This window comes from Schistocerca gregaria, chromosome 6 (assembly GCF_023897955.1).
Source record: "Schistocerca gregaria isolate iqSchGreg1 chromosome 6, iqSchGreg1.2, whole genome shotgun sequence".
Classification (NCBI taxonomy): domain Eukaryota; kingdom Metazoa; phylum Arthropoda; class Insecta; order Orthoptera; family Acrididae; genus Schistocerca; species Schistocerca gregaria.
The window spans coordinates 446,895,980-446,916,202 of NC_064925.1; the positions used below are offsets into that span (position 1 = coordinate 446,895,980).

At 39.1% G+C, this 20,223-nt stretch overlaps 1 protein-coding gene across 2 annotated transcripts in view; it reads right to left on the reverse strand.

Moving 5' to 3' along the window:
• Nucleotides 1–20,223, reverse strand: part of LOC126278016 (sister chromatid cohesion protein PDS5 homolog B-B) — a 192,439-nt gene that overhangs the window by 55,313 nt on the left and 116,903 nt on the right. For both annotated transcript variants that reach the window (XM_049977727.1, XM_049977726.1), the window contains exons 15-17: nucleotides 14,703–14,828; nucleotides 12,396–12,637; nucleotides 3,285–3,408 (exon numbers count right to left, since the gene is read on the reverse strand). In XM_049977727.1, coding sequence (XP_049833684.1) covers nucleotides 3,285–3,408; nucleotides 12,396–12,637; nucleotides 14,703–14,828 — 492 coding nt within the window. The remainder of the gene's footprint in view (nucleotides 1–3,284; nucleotides 3,409–12,395; nucleotides 12,638–14,702; nucleotides 14,829–20,223) is intronic.

Here is a 20,223-nt window from a genome sequence, read left to right on the forward strand (position 1 = left end):
GCTTCGTCGGGAAAGAGGGAAGGAAAAGGAAAGATGGAAGGATGTGGGTTTTAAGGGAGAGGGTAAGGAGTCATTTCAATCCCGGGAGCGGAAAGACTTACCTTAGGGGGAAAAAAGGATAGGTATATACTCGCGCCCCCCCCCCCCCCCCCCCCCACACACACACATCCATCCATACATATACAGACACAAGCAGACATATTTAAAGGCAATGATGTAAATAAAATAGAAAGAAAGTTCCACATGGGAAAAATATATTAAAAACAAAGATTCCAAGACTTACCAAGAGGGAAAGCACCTTTAAATGTGTCTGCTTGCGTCTGTATATGTATGGATGGATATGCCTCTGTGTGTGTGTGTGTGTGTGTGTGTGTGTGTGTGTGTGTGTGTGTGTGTGTGTGTGTGTGTGTGCGCGCGCCCGAGTATATACCTATCCTTTTTTCCCCCTAAGGTAACTCTTTCCGCTCCCAGGATTGGAAGGACTCCTTACCTTCTCCCTTAAAACCCACATCCTTTCATCTTTCCTTTTCCTTCCCTCTTTCCTGAAGAAGCAACCGCCGGTTGCGAAAGCTCGAAATTTTGTGTGTGTGTGTGATTTTATTGTGCCTGTCTACCGGCGCTTTCCCGCTTGGTAAGTCTTGGAATCTTTGTTTTTAATATAAATAATAATAATAATAATAATAATAATAATAATAATATGAATATAATAGAGGGAAACATTCCACATGTGGGAAAAATATATCTAAAAACAAAGATGATGTGACTTGCCAAACAAAAGTGCTGGCAGGTCGATAGACACACAAACAAACACAAACACGCACACAAAATTCGAGCTTTCGCAACCGGTGGTTGCTTTGTCAGGAAAGAGGGAAGGAGAGGGAAAGATGAAACGATGTGGGTTTTAAGGGAGAGTGTAAGGAGTCATTCAAATCCCGGGAGCGGAAAGACTTACCTTAAGGGGAAAAAAGGACAGGTATACATGCTTGCGTCTGTGTATGTGCGGATGGATATGTGTGTGTGTGTGTGCGCGCGAGAGTGTATACCTATCCTTTTTCCCCCCTAAGGTAAGTCTTTCCGCTCCCGGGATTGGAATGACTCCTTACCCTCTCCCTTAAAACCCACATCCTTTCATCTTTCCCTCTCCTTCCCTCTTTCCTGACAAAGCAACCACCGGTTGCGAAAGCTCGAATTTTGTGTGTATGTCTATCAACCTGCCAGCACTTTTGTTTGGTAAGTCACATCATCTTTGTTTTTAGATATAAATAATAATAATAATAATAATAATAATAATAATAATAATAAATAGAACAATTCCGTGTGGCTCAATGACCTGGCGTAAGTCTTTCAACTGGGCAAGACTTCCAGCAAATCACGTCTCTAACTTACCACAGTGATCCCAGTGGGGAAAGGGGACCTACATGTCAACAAAAGAATTTGAACTACATGAAGTTACAAGTGAATCTTCAAGTCACTGTAAGATGAAGGCTAGGTTAATGACAGACAAACCCACAACCTTTCAGTGTACTTGACCACTAGACCAACAGCCACAATACTTCTAATAACGACTAAGGGGAAGACAGATTCAGCACCTTAAGATTTATATTGAATATCAAAAAGTCTATGATGAGCGACTTCACTTAAACATAATGACAACACACAGAATCAAGTCCAAACAGTGCACAACACTTAACAATATGCTTATACATTCTGCAAAATGTGCACGGAGAAGGGAGAATACCAACTGATACAGATGTCTCGTGTGACTTTCTGAGATCTATGAACTTTGATATGTATGAGGTGTGTGTGAAAAGTAACAATACTGACTTTTTATTCCCCAATGGTTTTATTTTCTTCAAACAGCAATAATGTCCCCTTCAAAGCAGTTCCCTTCGGCAGCTATATATCATTGAAGGCGTTGTTCCCTGTCTTGGTGGTAGCACTGAAAGGTTTCAACTAGTAGGTTCTTTAACATGTTGGTAAAAGTATTTTGAATGTTCTACAAAGTCCCAAAAAGACAGGCTAAGACATTATTCAACTTTGAGGAAAGTAACAATTACAAGGACTCAGATCAGGTGAAAGGGGGCTGTGGAACAACAGGAATGCCTTTTGAGGTAAAAAATTCTATGGCCAAAGTGGCCATGTAACATGGGGTGCCGCCACGATGCAGCATCCACTTGTGTGCAATGTCTAGTCTCAATTGATTCAAGCTATTCTTGAGCCTTCCAAGGACATATTTGTAAACACTTGGGTGACAGTTTGTCCTGCAGGAAAAAAATGTTTTATGCACGGTACCCCTAGTGTCAAAAATGCACACCAACACAGCATTGTTTTCATCTTTGATTTGCTCATTCGAGCTTTTCGCGGTCGAGGAGATATTTCAGTGGGCACTCCTCACTTTGCCGCTCTGACTCAAGATCATACTCAAAATGCCAGGATTCTTCACCCGTAATCACATTATTGAATCATTCGTGGTCATTGGCTGTCTTCTCAAGATCAACACATACGTTTCTTCAATTATCCTTCTGCTCAGTTATGAGGTTTTTCAGCACCATTCTGGCACCAACCTTTTGCACTTGCAAACCTTCACTCAATGTTTGACATACAGTAAAAGTGTTTTAAGTTTAATGGATCACCCATAATCCTTATTGTTAAGATACACATTTTATATTTCCATGTGTTTTTGAAGTTAAAGGTATCCTTGAGTAAGGTTCATCTTCAATACATTCTTGGCCTTCCAAAATGTTTCTGCCAGTGAAAAACTTGTTTAAATTTTTCAAAGATCACACTCGCAGATTCTCCAAGTTTGGTGTTAAACTCAATTGCGTAAAACTGCTCTAAATTCCACTGTTCCAATTTCACACACACACAAAGCTTTACTGGTAGTGCTCTCACAAATAACTTAATGGCTGTACAGCGCTGAAACTTGGACACAACATCTGGAAAGCATGAACACACACAGCACTGCCAAATCACTCACAGTGTTGTCAATCGCGTAACTTTTCTCACACACCTTGTATATTGATTAAAAAGACTAATGAGTGAAAGATTTTTTAAAAACGTCTGCCAAAGCAAATTCTAAGTTTTCAAAACAGAACAATAATTAGCTAAAAATTGGGAGAAATAACGAAAGAATCAGGAGAAATAATGAAATAACCGGGAGGCAGGAGAAAAAGTGGAAAACTGAGATTCTCCCACCTACACCGGGAGAGCTGGTAGGTATGCTTAACAGAATGCATGCATGAACAGCTCACTTTTGTAATGGTTATGGTAGTGCAATTTCTTACCGTCATGAGGCGTGACAAGTTGTAAAACTGTTCTGCACTGTACTGATCTCCAACACCCTTCTGTTCACATATTTTCAGCATAGCACAGCCCGCTCCTAATCGCAGCCAAGCCATTTCTGCTTTACTGTGAAAGACCAACAACAGTAATACAATTGTAACACAAAAGCAATAAAGACAAATAATAATGACAAACCAAAGATGCAGTGTTACATTATGAAGAACTACACAAACAATACATTAAACTATATGTGATGGAAATGGCACTATTCAGTAAGCTACATGGTTCAATGCGTTGCGTGTTCTTTTTATCCCTCTCAGTAACACTCAAATAAGTATTGCATGATACTTGGACCCAAAATCATTTGTTGCTTGTGTGTCAAAATTTCCAATATTTTTTTCTTTTTGACTTTCTTTCGGTACTTAATTTGGAGACCACTTTGATGATGCAGAATAGAATACAATGTTTTTTGGTAAAAGTGCATGTACAGTAGTACTGAAGCACCCTGCATACCACCACCACCACCAACACCAACAACAACAACAACAACAACAACTCGATATCATCATCTTCGTGAATACTCTACACTTTACCATGCATTACAATCATCAATGATAAGCAGCCAAGTTGCCCGTGCATGTGTGACTTTTTAGCATTTCCCAGTGGATTGTTGCAAATACACTTCTTGTGTTTGCCTTTACTGCCTGATGCAAATCCCACAATATTTCATCAATGGAATTATTTGATATCTTCAGGTGGTGGGAGTTGCTGTTGTCACAGCTGCAAAGGCAACCGATGCCAAATTTGCAGCGGCCACTAAAATTATCAAGTGAGGAGCAGGAAATACGTATGCACAGGGAGATGCTCAGAATTGGATGAAAGCAGAGCTCATAGTGACTCCTACTACGAGTAGATGAGAGGCATTCCACATGTTCACAGTGGGCAATGACTGTGTTACCAGATACCCTGTGGTTAAAAGATGAATTATAAATCTCTGTGGAGAGCTGTGTCCCATCATGAATCAGAGGTTCTTGTTTCTCCTGTTTTATTTTAATGGCAGCCAGTCTGTATTCCAGGCAGTGCTTAACTGAAAACCTATATCCCTGTGGATTGTCTGCTGTACAGATATGTACGGTCTTCTTAAGGACACAAATGCAGAATAATGACACTGAGGATTAAACTTTTGTCTTATAGTAAAACATGCAATGCCCTGTGTTCAGGCAATGCTCCACTACCACTGATTTATTAGTCCACGATGATCTTCAACATAATGTTGTTGCATGGTCCGACAAGTTTGCCCAGTATGTTTAATCTAACACATAAGATCTTAGATGACATAGTGGTTTTCCCAGTAATATTGCAAAACAGATTAGGAGGGACACCTGCCAAACTAAATTTTAATGCGAGCCCCATCTAAAAAGTTTAATATCACATCAGCAGAAAGGAAGGCTCTGCTTAACTTCAGAGCAGACAAAGACCTCATTATTTTATCTGCCGACAAGTGGAAAACCACCGTCCTTCTGTCACCAACTCTGTACAATGGCAAGATACAGGCACTGCTTGACAATTCTGCATATGCAAAATTCAGAGAAAAACTTTAGACCTTCTCAAGAGTTCTATTCTGACTATCATCATCAAGCATCTGCAACAACAGGCTGCAGCTAACTGAAGACTGTATGGCCTACCGAAGATCCATAAGAATGGGTCTTCTCTTCACCCAGGCAACGCTGAAGCCCCTACCTATTCCCTGGCTAAACGTCTTACTTCATTGTAGGGACCCCTTGTAAGTATATGTGATTATCACATCTAAAATTCAGAGACTCCACAGGATGACTGAAGACACTTTAACTACAACCGTGACATCTTTTGGTTATCTTTGATTACACCTTTATTCGTGAAAATACCTCTACAGGACTCATTAGTGTTTATCAGCAGTAAGTCTGAGAAAGACATTGTGGCGTTGTTTAAACATGTTCTTACACTCAATTCATTTCTTATTCAATAACTAGTATTTCAAACAACTGGATGGTGTTGCCATGGGAAGTTCTTTGTCTCCCATGGTGGCCAAGTATTTTATGGAAGACAATGAGGAAAAGGCACTGCAGTTAGCAAGTCCACAATATTTCTGCTTCTGGCAGTATGTAGATGATACATTTGTGGTGTGGCTTCATGGAGTACAGACATTACCTATGTTTTTTCACATTTGAACTCACTCCATCAGAGTATTCAGTTCACCATGGAAATGGAAAAAGATGTCATCTCATCATTCCTGAGTGTCATGGTTAGAAGAAAAATCGATGGTACACTGGGACATAGGGTCTACAACAAACTGAAGCAAACAGAGTTATATTTGCAGGTCACAAGCTGTCATCACTCCCCACAACACGGCAACATTCCAAACTCTCTGGTATGTAGAGCTCATCTTGTCTCAGATACCGACATGTGGCAAAACAAGCACTAAATCATTTGAAAGATATAAAGGCAAGCGAGTGTGCTAGAACTTACCCCAGTTCGCATCTACTAGCACAATGCCATCATAAAGCACCTGTGCATAGCTTACAAAGTATTGCACAATAAACTAAGAATGTAAAGTATCTTTTCCAAACTCTATCAATATATGCTTCAGTATATTAATGTTTAAATTGTTAAATCACAGAGTAATGAGTTGAATGTGTTTCCCTAAATAATCGTTTTAAATGAAAAAAACAAGTGGCACTAAATAATACAGCTAGAAAGCCCAAAATTGTTCAGAATGTGCAAATGTATCTAAAATCAACTGTTTCAAGTCTCAACTTGATTGGAGCAATAATTTGGTCAAAACTGGTGTTATTACGAAAAATTGAAAGCACTAAATACTAGATTTAGAAAGATGAAAATTGGTATGAAGCATCAGTTTGACATAAAAACCTTAACTATGTGACCCATTTAGGTACCTCTAATAGTTTGAGTAATTCACTGGAAACTAAATTTGGAACAAAAACATCCTCCTCTGTAGTAGATTAAGTATCATTTATATTAATGATAGTAAGTTCTGGTTACAGCACCTGATGAAACCCATTAAATAATAAAGCTACAAGAAGTTTCAATACTTTGATGTAAATAACAATCAATACAAGATCTCTCTAAGTTACAGTTCAGAGGTCATGTTGTACTGTTAGTTCTGTTCTAAAAATTGTAGCCGACCAAAGTTTAAATGCAGTCGAGCTGAAACTTTCTCTGTAATTAAAGCCAAATTTACTCCATTCATATAAAAGCTACGAAGGTTGTAAATTGATTCATGACAGAGTTATTACATAAAATGTGGCCGAGAAAGTATTAATTTAGATGCTGCTACATGGGCGTATAACAGATGACAACAGATGTTCCCTTCGGCCATCCACTGTGCTCATATACAAATATGGCCAGAGAGGCAGTAGAGATAAGCACTTTGCGCCCAACTATCAATCAGTCTGCATCAGTCAAACCCCGGCTTACGCGCCGCCTCAGATGACATCACAGCCAGGGTGCAACTAAACTCATGTTTTCAGTACAAACAGAAAGTAAACTCATGAGGACTGTACACCATCCTGAAATGCTTAGATTTTGTGGAAGTAATTGTTTGTGTGCCGCCTGTAATATTAACAAAACCGCTTGGCAAGCGGTGAGATGATTTTTCACTTTAGTGGCAAGCAATTAACTTTGATAATTAGAAGTCAGGGCGAAAGATCATTTAATTGAAACTTACAGTAGAGTTCGCCTGTGCTACTAGTGCTGTTTATGAGAGGAACATTATTGTTATTGTCAGGCACATTATTACGTTTTGCGTCTGACCTTTTTCTGAATATAATTAAATCGGTTGGAACTCAAAACTTTTATTTATAATCATAGTTCCTGATACTGCTGAGTAAATAGAAATATTTATTTCTGCGAGAAGAAAAAGAATGTGGACTTGCAGGCTGGAAATTTTGGAAAGTATGTTCTCCATTACTTTCTGTCTGACCGCAAAAATAGTTTTCACACTCTCGTAACAGACGGCGACAGAATATAACATAATTTCCTAATTTTGTTAACCAACCCACTGTCCCACAGACTGTTACCCAACCCACTGTCCCACAGACTGTTTGCCTGGTTAGCTACCACACCTAAGAATGGTCTTCAAGCAGAATGGTTATTCTGCAAGATAGATATGCAATGTATTTTGATCAAAGCAAGTTTGAACCAGAGATGTAAATACATATCCAAAGGCACTCCCTACAACAGCATTCTTGCTGTATTTTGTCTTCAAGACCAGAAAGAATCTCAAGAGACACAGAAAGAATCAAGCATGTTTTCCATCTTCCAGCAAAATTGTGGAATTTGTTGTGTTCAGTCAAAGACAAACTTGGCCTCAGAAAAGATGGTATATATAACATCCCATGCCAATAAGAGAAACCTTATATTGGGCAGACTTGTCGAATGATGCAAGAGCATGATGATCATCATTCACCAATGGGTCAAACTGATAAATAAGTGGTAGTGGAGCACTGCCTGAACACGGGGCATTGCACGTTCCACAAGAAGACTAAAGTTCAATCCTCAGTGTCACCGTTCTCAGATTGTGTTCTTAAGGAGACCGTAAATATCTGTACAGCAGACAATCAACAGGGATGCAGGTTTTCAGTTAAGCACTGCCTGGAATACAGACTGGCTGCTTTTAAAATAAAACAGGAGAAACAAGAACCTCTGATTCATGACAGGACACAGCTCTCCACAGAGATTTATAATTCATCTTTTAACCACAGGGTATCTGGTAACACAGTCATAGCCCACTGTGCACATGGAATGCCTCTAATTGGCTCCTGGTAGGAGTCACTATGAGCACTGCTTTCATCCTACTCTGAGTGTCTCCTTGTGCATACATATTTCCTGCTCCTCCCTTGATAAATTTAGATGTCACTGCAAATTTGGCATCAGCTGCATCTCAAAGCTGTGACAACAGCAACTACCACCACCTGAAGATATCAAATAATTGCATTGATGAAATATTGTGGGATTTGCACAATATTATCAGGCGGCAAAGGCAAACACAAGAAGTGTATTTGCAACAATCCACTAAGAAAGCCTAAAAAGCCACATGTATTTGTTTCCCTGTCTCTCCTAGTAACTAGAAAAAAATGCATTTTCTTCACTGCTCATTGAGCAATTCTCAGTTTTTTAATGGTTTTTATAAGTTAGGTCTATGTCTTACTACAATAAGTCACAATTGGTAACAGGTACTGATATTAAACTTTTTGATTTAGACACACTATAATTTTCCTTTTGAACAGAATTTGGTTTGCTCACAGCACTCTAGGTCATTTTTACTCTCCTGTTTATTTCTTTTGCTGTCCAAGCAGTCACAGTCTTCAATGTGCCTAAATACAAAAGCCCACCAACTAGTTCTATAATTCTGTTGATAATCAGTGCTATTTTCTTTTTTGTTGTGTTGATGATACATTATTTTAGTTGGATTATAATTGATTTCAAGGTCTATTTTCAAACTCACTCTATTAAATTTTGCACTGTTGAATTTCACCTACAAACGACGTTAAAAAGGTTTTGCACAGTCGTTTCTAATTTTTTTATTTTTTGAAGGAGGAGAATGAAATTTTTTTGTGAACACACTTGGAACATACAGCTATAAGTTAGTATATAAAAGTATTTTCTTTTATTTACAGGTGAGCCATAATGGACTATGAAGTAGATGTCAGGTTAGGACAATGGTCGGTGACGGAGTTCCGCTTCAATAGCAGAAACAGTGTTTTGACAGTGTCATTACTCAGGATGAAACATGGTTGTTTCTGTCCGAGTCAGAGAGCAAAATCCAATCCATGGAGTGGCATCATCCGCGTTCCCCTCAGAAGCATAAACCAAGACTTTCATGAACAGCAGGCCAAAAGGTGATGGCCTCCTTCTTCTGGGATCAGTGTGGTGTCATTTTCATTGACTTTTTGGAACCTGGCTCCACAATTAACCGGGACTGTTACTGTTTGCCATTGGACAAGCTGCACCGTGCCATCAAAACACACAGACCACAGCTTCAGCAGCTCATCAGACTACACCATGACAATGCCAATCCCCATACAGCCCTTATGACGCAGGAGAAAATCAGGAAAATGGGTTCCTCTCCTCCCTACATTCCGGACTTGGCTCTGTCTAATTTTTACCTCTTTGGTTGTCTCAAGGCCCACCTGCATGGTAAAACATTTGATAGTGAGAAAGACCTTATTTCCTGTGTCAAGCGATAGTGTAAAATTCAATCCCCAGAATTTTACCAAAGTGCATTTACATCATGGAACGAACGTTGTGCCAGATGCATCACAGCTGATGGAGGCTACATTGAGTAGGCTCAATGTATATCTAAATGTTCCTAGTATTTCATTCTCCTTGCGCAAAAAAAGAAGAAGACTGCAAAACCTTTTGAATGCCCTTTGTACAACAGAGGCAAACAATACAATGTAACCAGCAAAACCAAGGTGGTTCAGGTAATATCCATTACCAAATAAACTTCTTTTATTTTCCTTGTTTAAGTATCTGATTCCTTCCTCTGGTCTCCTGAAAAGACTTTTGGCAATATGGAATCTTTGCACCTGTCTATACTTTCAGTGGCAACAGCATTGATGCAGAGGATACACCGGTTCCCGTGAGATCACCGAAGTTAAGCACTGTCGGGCATGGCTGGCACTTGGATGGGTGACCATCCAGCTGCCATGCGCTGTTGCCATTTTTCGGGGTGCACTCAGCCTCGTGATACCAATTGAGGAGCTACTCGACTGAACAGCAGCGGTTCCGGTCAAAGAAAATCATCATAACGATTGGGAGAGCAGTGTGCTGACCACATGCCCCTCCATCCGCATCCTCAACTGAGGATGACACAGTGGTCGGATGGTCCTGATGGGCCAGTTGTGGCCTGAAGATGGAGTGCTTTATACTTTCAGTAAAACCACATACACAAAACTAATCCACAGGTAAAGATGACATATTAATTACATTATTGTAAAACACATTCCAACATAGCAAGAACACTACTCCATTGAAATCCAGCCATCTCTGATTCCTTGTCCTTGAATTATATTCAGAACCAAAAGAATAAATATATTAAACTACAAGTAGAGATAAGCAGCTGCCGTATATTTCTACTCTGGTTCTGATAGTCTTTTTCCCTGTAGCAGACTGCAAATCGACGTTTCTAATCTTGATGTTATGTACAGCTGGAACTTAATTTTGACACTTCCATTTACTTATGCAAGGGCCATCCAGAAAGTAACTGCATGTCCACACACAGCCAATCATACCCCAAGATCTCCTACAGGGTTTTCGATAGGCGATTTTTGATCATCCATCATACAGCCTGGATTTGGCACCAAATGACTACATCTTCCCAGTAAAAGACATGTGACTACACTTTGATACTGATGCCAAACTACATGCTGGCATAAACCAGTAGTTGCAATTGCACACATCAGGTTTCTACTGTGGTGGTATTGAAAAACTTGTCCTTAAATTTGAATGGAGATTATGTAGATGATTATGTAGAATAGCTTAAGAGGGCACGTTTCAAATGTATACAACAACACTTGGTTTTTCCGTAAGGGTTCATTCTTTTATTTCACAACATCTGTTACTTTCCGAATAGCCCTCATAATAAAGCCAAACACACACAGAATAGTTAATCTCACATCAGAGTTGCGACAAAATAACTTAGGGTTTGCATTATGTCATGTGTAAACCATTAACAGTTTGTTATTTTAGTTTGACTGGGTATTCATTTTATTTCAGTGTTTATGCTGTTTCCTTTGGTGCTACAGGATGCTAAAAAAAAAGAGACACAAGCTTATCAAAGATTGTTTCTTCTTTGTTGCCAGTATGAACCTTGTTCAACTGAGGAAAAAACTGGTTATGGATTACAATAAAGAGCATTCATTACCACACAGTACTTCAGTTGTGCCTGTTATTTGGGACTCAGAATGCCCGAACAGAAAAATAAACTAAGATGCACCGAACTAGTCCACTACCAAGCAACCGCAAGACAAGTTCAAAAACACAAAAAAATGTTACAGATGCAGCCAAAAATGGTCAATCTAAAGTGTTGACAGCAGAAAATTGACAGAGATGAAAGCTGCATATTCCTTTTAAATCCCAGTGTCTAGCTAACTGTTAATAGTTATAACATGGCATTGCAAAAGTGAAGCACAATCAATACAGAATTCGTGCTGTTTATGAGCCGTTATTTTAAGGCAATGGAAAATGTTTAGCTTTCTTTCAGTGTTTCAGGTTACTCGTAATGACTACTGGTTTTGGTCCAACAAGGTATGGTTCCACTTTGATGGAAATGTGACTGCACAAAATTAACACATCTGAGCCACACAAAGCCCACATCAGCTGCACTACTTCCCTCAGTTCAAACAAGGAGCAAGTGAGTGGTATGCAACGTAACACATGCACATATTCTTTAGATTTTTTCATGGCACAGTGTATAGTGAGTGCTACATATAAATAGGGCAACCAATTTTAAACAATATACCAGCCACTGACATGTGGTTGCCGAAAGACAACACTATGGCTCCTACAGCCTGTAACATCATGACTTTCTTGGATCTGTGTTTTCACTGAGAAGTGATTTCAGATTTCAAAGGGCTTGTGCCACTCCTCCCTCCCCAGTATCTGATTTACAGCCACCTTCTTCTGGCACTACCTGAAGGATGTCAAGTTCACAGCTATTCATGTTATTTGATTTTTAGACATTGACCACACCATGTGTGATTTTATTTCAACACATACACAGACTTATTTCAATGTGTTGTGTGTACTTGTTGTGCCAATACCTGTTATGTTTTTGTTGCATTATTATTAAGGATCCCATTGTATACTATTCTTTACACACTGCTGTAAGGATGATTATATGCTGGAAGTGAATAATATAATTTTTATTTGATTCATATAATAATGCCCTAACTAAATTAATTATGAGTAATTTTAAATGACAAAAATGTTTGTTTCAAATAAATGACATTCTTGGACTGAAAACTGCAAATAAATGACATTCTTGGACTGAAAACTGATCTCATTCACAATACCCACAGTTTGTAATTAAACATACATGCACGTCTACAAACCTGTATCTGCCTTGCTGCAGAAGGTCACCATCATGCATGACAAATGCATTCAACATACGAAAAGTTTTCTGAGCAGAGAGCACATCTTCTTTGAGGCCCAATAGCCAACGAGCCATTGTTTTCATGCCTTCTAGTTTACACCTAGTTTCCTCTGGCAACTGGTCTTGCAGACACCAGTTCCCCAATGTGCAGCTCACAGAATCGCACTGAGGTGCTTCTTTCACAAGCAACTCTTTCACAATCTGAAATGAAAAGTGAGCTTATGAATTCAGCTGCTCATCAATGCAGCAAAATTGTAACATAAAACCAATTTATTTGAACTTTGCTTTTCTGAGGTTTTTCAATTGATTAAGCTGAATGCCAAAATAGTTCGTTTGAAAATAGCGTGTGCAGTGCCTCAGCTAAACGGCTACCACTGCACACGCTATTTTCAAACGAACTATTCTGGCATTCAGCTTAATCAATTGAAAAACCTCAGAAAAGCAAAGTCTCAATAAAAACATTCTCCCAAAGGCGTGTTTAATGTCTTAACCAATGTGCCACCTCACACTGCAGGAAAATTCAGCGTCAAGTTTCCACGATATATTATGTAAACAAATTTGTCATAGCTTTACTCAACACAACAGAAACCTAAAGTTTCATTAAGTAATATTCTACTCTTTACTGATTTAGCCTTTCACAGCACTGCACATTTCTCTGAATGCCCCTCACCAGAGTGTCACTTTACTTTCTGCATAATTTATTAAAAGGTCTCTGTATTTGCATGCACCCTCTCTTTTAAGATAAACTATGAGCATATGTATGAAGGTCACTCCAAAAGAAATGCACACTATTTTTTTAAAAATCCAAAATCTATGTGTCTGAAAGTTGTACAGTGTGTAGATACACCCTTTAGGAACAATATTTTCATTTCTCCACATAATTTCCATCCCTCTCAACTGCCTTACGCCATCTTGGAACCAGAGTCTGTATACCCACATGGTAAAATTCTGGACCAACCTATTGGAGCCCCTGTTTGGCAGCTTGCATAAGGGAGTCATCATCTTCAAACCTTGTTCCCAAAGAGATGATAGTCACATGGAGCCATGTCAGGACTGTAAGGCGGGTGTTTCAGTGTTGTCCATCTGAGTTTTGTGATCGCTTCCATGGTTTTTTGACTGACATGTGTCCGTGAATTGTCGTGCAACAGCAAAACATCCTGCTTTTGCCAATGTGGACGAACATGACTCAGTCGAGCTTGAAGTTTCTTCAGTGTCGTCACATATGCATCAGAATTTATGGTGGTTCCACTTGGCTTGATGTCCACAAGCAAGAGTCCTTCAGAATCGAAAAACACCAGAGCCATAACTTTTCCAGCAGAAGGTATGGTTTTGAATATTTTTTTCTTGGGTGAATTTGCATGATGCCACTCCACTGACTACCTCTTCATCTCTGGTGAAAAATGATGGAGCCATGTTTCATCACCTGTCACAATTCTTCCAAGAAATTTATCTCCACCATTCTCGTACTGTTCCAAAAGTTCGCTGCATACCATTTTTCTTGTTTCTTTGTGAGCCACTGTCAACATCATGGGAACCCACCTGAAACAAACCTTTTTTAACACCAACACTTTCAGTATTCTGCAAACACTTCCTTCTCCTATCCCAACATAGCGTGACAATTCGTTCACTGTGACACGTCTGTCACCAGTCGCCAATTCATTAACTCTCTGCACATTGTCTGGAGTGTGTGCAGTACCAGGCATGCCGCTGTGAGGGCAGTCCTCAATACTGCTGTGCCCGCTTTCATCATGTAACCTGCTTGCCCACCGACTAACTGTACTGTGATCGAAAGCAGCATCTCCATACAATTTTTTCAACCTCTTGTGGATGTTTCCCACCGTTCTCATTTTCACAGCACCGGAATTCTATGACAACATGTTGCTTCTGATGAATGTCAAGTGTAGCAGCCATCTTGAAGACATGCTGTGACGGTGCCACTCACGGGAACAGGTTGAACTAAGTTGAAAACAAGTTGGAAGGATGTATCTACACGGTGTAACACTTTCACACATGCAGAATAAAAACTGTATTTATACAAAAATAGTGTGCATTTCTTTTGGAGTGACCCTCATATTTCCACAAGGTTTGGTTGACACTAGCTTTTCATTGTGAAACTGCGTACTGCTATCACAAATAATATTTAAAAAAACTATGTTGGATTGTCCTTTAATTTGTTTACCACATTTCAGTTGGACTTAATGTATTGCTGACCCACTGAAAAACAAGCATCCAGCTACAATCAAAATGAATAAGTATGTGAACTTACCTTCCTAGATACTATGTTCTTTAGATGAACTGGATATCTGTCAGGCAGGTTATAAGCGATATGCCCCAGAGCTACTATGGCAGTTCGATAATATTCTGAACTTTGATTCAGATTTGATTTAACTTTCTGCAAATAGATAAAAAGTATTAACAAACTATATGTAGAAATGAGATCTACTATGTTCACTAATTTTACAATCATGATAAGAAAAAGATTTTGTTATGTTCTGTAACATCATTCACAATTTGCCAATGGTTCAACGAGCTACATCCACTTCTAATGCCTGCACGTTTCTTTGGATGACGAAAAAAATACAGTTAGTTTTAGTGAATACCAAGTACCTTACGGAAAGTAGGTCAACACATTCTTTAGTTTTCATATTTCATCTGTCTCCTTTCTTGTGACGCAGAACAGTTAAAGCACTGTTCCAATTTTGAGAAATTGCCTTAATGTATTGGAAAACAAGACACTGATTAAACCCACATTCATATATTGAAGAACAGAAGTGTACAAATCAATAAAAATGTTTCCTTTAGAATTAATCAGGATAGTGGTGGTCAGGTAAGGAGTTAAGTATCACAAAAACTATTCCCAGTGGTCATACATGATGGAATATGCGTTGATGAAATATCTCAACCACATCAATTTGCTAATAACATTGTTCCATTTGTCTCAAATGCAGACAAACTTAAGCAAAAAATGGAAGAAGTTAATGGGTCACATTTGAAAGTACGCCTGGAAATTAATAACAATAAGACCTAAACGAAGCATAAAATATACTTACAACAAAACAGTTGAAATTAACAATGATGATCTGATGACTTTTTGTACTTACACAACTGAAGACAATTACTTCATTGGTAGTAAACAAAACACACAATTGTGACAGTAATGAGTATGAAACAGAAGTGGGAGAGACTTGCAGACAAGTGAATGTGCAGTATATGGACCAAACAAGATTTGTTGAATTCCCAGTCAAGAAAAGACCCATGATGACAATCTTCTGGAGAGTGCCTAGGGAGCATTAGAAACATGTAGGAGCAACATGGATACATAAGGCTGAAGCCCATTAGGCATGAAAAAGTCTTAGAGGAGACCTTTATCCAGAAATGATTATTGAATGGCTGATAATGATTATGGTGATAAGGTACAGACAGATAAGAAATTTACTGCAGGGAAATGGCTGCAGATGACTGGAGAGAACAGACCCTTTTTAAAAGCTTCAATTTTTCAAAGTATCTTGATCATTAAGAAAGGGAGGACACAGCATGTTATACTGGATGGAGAGTCATCGTCAGATGTAAAAGTAACTTCAGGTGCCCCAGGAAAGTGTGTTGGGACCCTTGCTGTTCGTATCTTATATTAGTAATCTTGCAGACAATATTAATAGTAAAACCAAGCTTTTTGCAGATCATGTAGTTATCTATAATGAAGCACTATCTGAAAGAAGTTGCATAAATATTCAGTCAGATCTTGGTAAGATTTCAACACGCCGCAGAGATTGGCAACTTGCCCTACATGTTCAGATATGGAAAATTTTGCACTTCACAAAACGAAAAGAACATAGTATCCTATGAGCCACTGTTGGAATAAGCCAGAAATACTTGGGGGTAACACTTTGTAGGGATATGAAATGGAATGATCACAAAGGTTCAGTCGTGGGTAAAGCAGATGTAGACTTCAGCTTAATGGTCGAATACTGGGGAAGTACAATCAGTCTACAAAGGAGATTGCTTACAAATCACTCATGCAAGTGTTTCTCGAATATTGCTCAAGTGTGTGAGACACGAAGCACGAAGGACTAAAAGGGGACATTGAACATATACAGAGAAGGGCAAAGGACAGTAAGAATAGTCACAGATTTGTTTATCTGTTGGAACGTGTCACAGAGACAAGGAAGGAACTGAACTGGAAGAATACTGAAGATAAACATAAACTATTCCAAGAAAGTCCATTAACAAAGTTTCAAGACCCAGCTTTAAATGACGACTCTAGGAACATACCACAACCCCCAGCACATCGCACACAAAGGGATTTTGAGGATAAGATTACAATAATTTCTGCATGCATAGAGGCATTCCAACAATCATTCTTCCAGTGCTCTAAACGCGAATGGAACAGGAAGAAACCCTAATAACTGATACAATGGGACTTACCCTCTGAAATGAACTTCATAGTACTTTGCAGAGTATAAATGTAGATGTAGACCTGAGTGTCATTGTATGCTCACATTCTAAATTCAAGTCTGGTCAGTGAGACTGTTATCACTGTTCCTACCAGGCTTGTAACAAAGCAGGTGGGTTCTTTCCCTGTAACCCCCCCCCCCCCCCCCCCCTCCAAAAAAAAAAAAAAAAATACTTTTTTTTCCTTTTCTTTTTGTAAATATTTTCAATTTTGTTATTTATAAGACAGGTGCCCAGCACCAAAAATCTCAATTATTTACTGATGGCTTAGCCAATTTCACTTTATTATCTATGTCATTCATCTCATTAATTAGAAGCCATTGACGTAATTAGTTAACCTGAAATTTGCACTAACTACAAATAACATTAATTTCAAACTTCGTTGTCACTGTTCATAGGTAAACATACACCCAATTACTAACTTTTGGGTAAAGTAAAGGAAAAAAGACAGAGAAATAATCATAACATTTGTACAGCTAATGTTGGAGACATTTTGCACCCATTTAGTTTCAGAGCAATTAAGATCTTTCATAAAAACACTGTTACTGAAATAGAATCCCGTATTTTGACTAGCTAGACAGCGTAATTTCATAGAAATTGTTGTTATATCTGAAAGTACACATTTAGAAGAATCTTCCTTTACTATTCATATGCTCAGAAACCTACATCTGTAACTGTAATTTAAGAACTCCAGCAAAGAACAACAGATAAATTTAGTGTTACTTATTGTAATACTATAAAACTGAGGCTGCTGGTAGCCATTTCAGTGAGTCTGCATAGGTACATAACGTGAGCAAGATAGGTACCTGAAATTACAGCAAAATGTAACGCACAAATGCGTTAGCACAAACTACAACTCATACAATGTGCACAGTTTTATCTAAATTTCGCAACTGGAGATCATTCAGTAATTCAGTGACCATTTTTAATGAGTTACTGTGAACTTGCAATTAAACTAAAAAACTGCATTAATCTTCAATACCGCATTCTGAAAACTAAGGCAATAATATTGCGCTGTGAACTGTGTAGTTTCAGAATTATGTTTACGGTGCACATTGTTTTTGTTTTGATTGGGCTATATCCTTGGAAGGACAGTGCAATTAGTAAATGTGTTAATATTTTACCTGCCACACGAAAATCCATGGGTCAGTTCAGAGTTAAATTGCTGCACCTGAATAATCATTATTGTTGTTGTTGTTGTTGTCTTCAGTCCTGAGACTGGTTTGATGCAGCTCTCCATGATACTCTATCATGTGCAAGCTTCTTCATCTCCCAGTACCTATTGCAATCTACATCCTTCTGAATCTGCTCAGTGTATTCATCTCTTGGTCTCCCTCTACGATTTTTACCCTCCACGCTGCCCTCCAATACTAAATTGGTGATCCCTTGATGACTCAGAACATGTCCTACCAACTGATCCCTTCCTCTAGCCAAGTTGTGCCACAAACTCCTCTTCTCTCCAATTCTATTCAATACCTCCTCATTAGTTATGTGATCTACCAATCTAATCTTCAGCACTCTTCTGTAGCACCACATTTCGAAAGCTTCTATCCTCTTCTTGTCTAAACTATTTATCGTCCATGTTTCACTTCCATACATGGCTACACTCCACACAAATACTTTCAGAAACAACTTCCTGACACTTACATCTATATTCGATGTTAACAAATTTCTCTTCTTCAGAAACGCTTTCCTTGCCATTGCCAGTCTACATTTTACATCCTCCCTACTTCGAGCATCATCAGTTATTTAGCTCCCCAAATAGCAAAACTCCTTTACTACTTTAAGTGTCTCATTTCCTAATCTAATTCCCTCAGCATCACCCGACTTAATTTGACTACATTCCATTATCCTCGTTTTGCTTTTGTTGATGTTCATCTTATATCCTCCTTTCAAGACACTGTCCATTCCATTCAACTGCTCTTCCAAGTCCTTCGGCCGTAGTTTCCCCTTGCTTTCAGCCGTTCGCAGTACCAGCACAGCCAGGCCGTTTTGGTTATTGTTACAAGGACAGATCACTCAATCATCCAGACTGTTGCCCTTGCAACTACTGAAAAGGCTGCTGCCCCTCTTCAGGAACCACATGTTTGTCTGGCCTCTCAACAGATACCCCTCCGTTATGGTTTCACCTGCGGTATGGCTATCTGTATTGCGGAGGCACGCAAAACTTCCCACCAACGGCAAGGTCCATAGTTATTATAGGACATCAATTATGTGTAGTATGTGGTTCCTGGAAATACTAGAAGTTATCAGATAGATTATATAATGGTAAGAGAGAGATTTAGGAACCGGGTTTTAAATTGTAAGACATTTCCAGGGGCAGATGTGGACTCTGACCACAGTCTATTGGTTATGACCTGTAGATTAAAACTGAAGAAACTGCAGAAAGGTGGGAATTTAAGGAGGTGGGACCTGGATAAACTGATTAAACCAGAGGTTGTACAAAGATTCAGGGAGAGCATAAGGGAACAATTGACAGGAATGGGGGAAGAAATACAGTAGAAGAAGAATGGTTAGCTTTGAGGGATGAAATAGTGAAGGCAGCAGAAGATCAAATAAGTAAAAAGATGAGGGCTAGTAGAAACCCTTGGGTAACAGAAGAAATATTGAAATTACCTCATGAAAGGAGAAAATATAAAAATGCAGTAAATGAAGCAGGCAAAAAGGAATACAAACGTTTCAAAAATAAGATCGACAGGAAGTGCAAAATGGCTAAGCAGGGATGGCTAGAGGGCAAATGTATGGATGTAGAGGCTTATTTTACTAGGGTAAGATAGATACTGCCTACAGGAAAATTAAAGAGACCTTTGGAGAAAAGAGAACCACTTGTATCAATATCAAGAGCTCAGATGGAAATCCAGTTCTAAGCAAAGAAGGGAAAGCAGAAAGGTGGAAGGAGTATATAGAAGGTCTACAGGATACGTTCCGAAAGTAATGCAATTGAATTTCCCGCGCCGCTCCTAGTAGTCGGAGTGGGAGCGGGCCACATGGAGTAGGTGGGGGGGACGCTAAGCTTTGCCGCGAAACCGGTTTCAGTGCTCTCCGAGCTGTGGAAGCGGCAGGACGTCTGTTATTGTAAACCTCTGCGCGCCGACCGTGTCACGGAAAAAATGGAATCGACGATCGAGCAACGTTACGTGATTAAGTTTTGTGCTAAACTGAACAAATCTTTTGAGGAGACTAACAAAATGATTCGTGAGGCTTACGGGGACTCTGCTCTGTCCTACTCACAAGTTTCGAGGTGGTTAAAGGCCTTTAAGGAAGGCCGGGAAGAGGTTCATGACGAACAACGCTCTGGGCGGCTGTCAACCAGCAAAACCGACAACAATGTGGCTCGT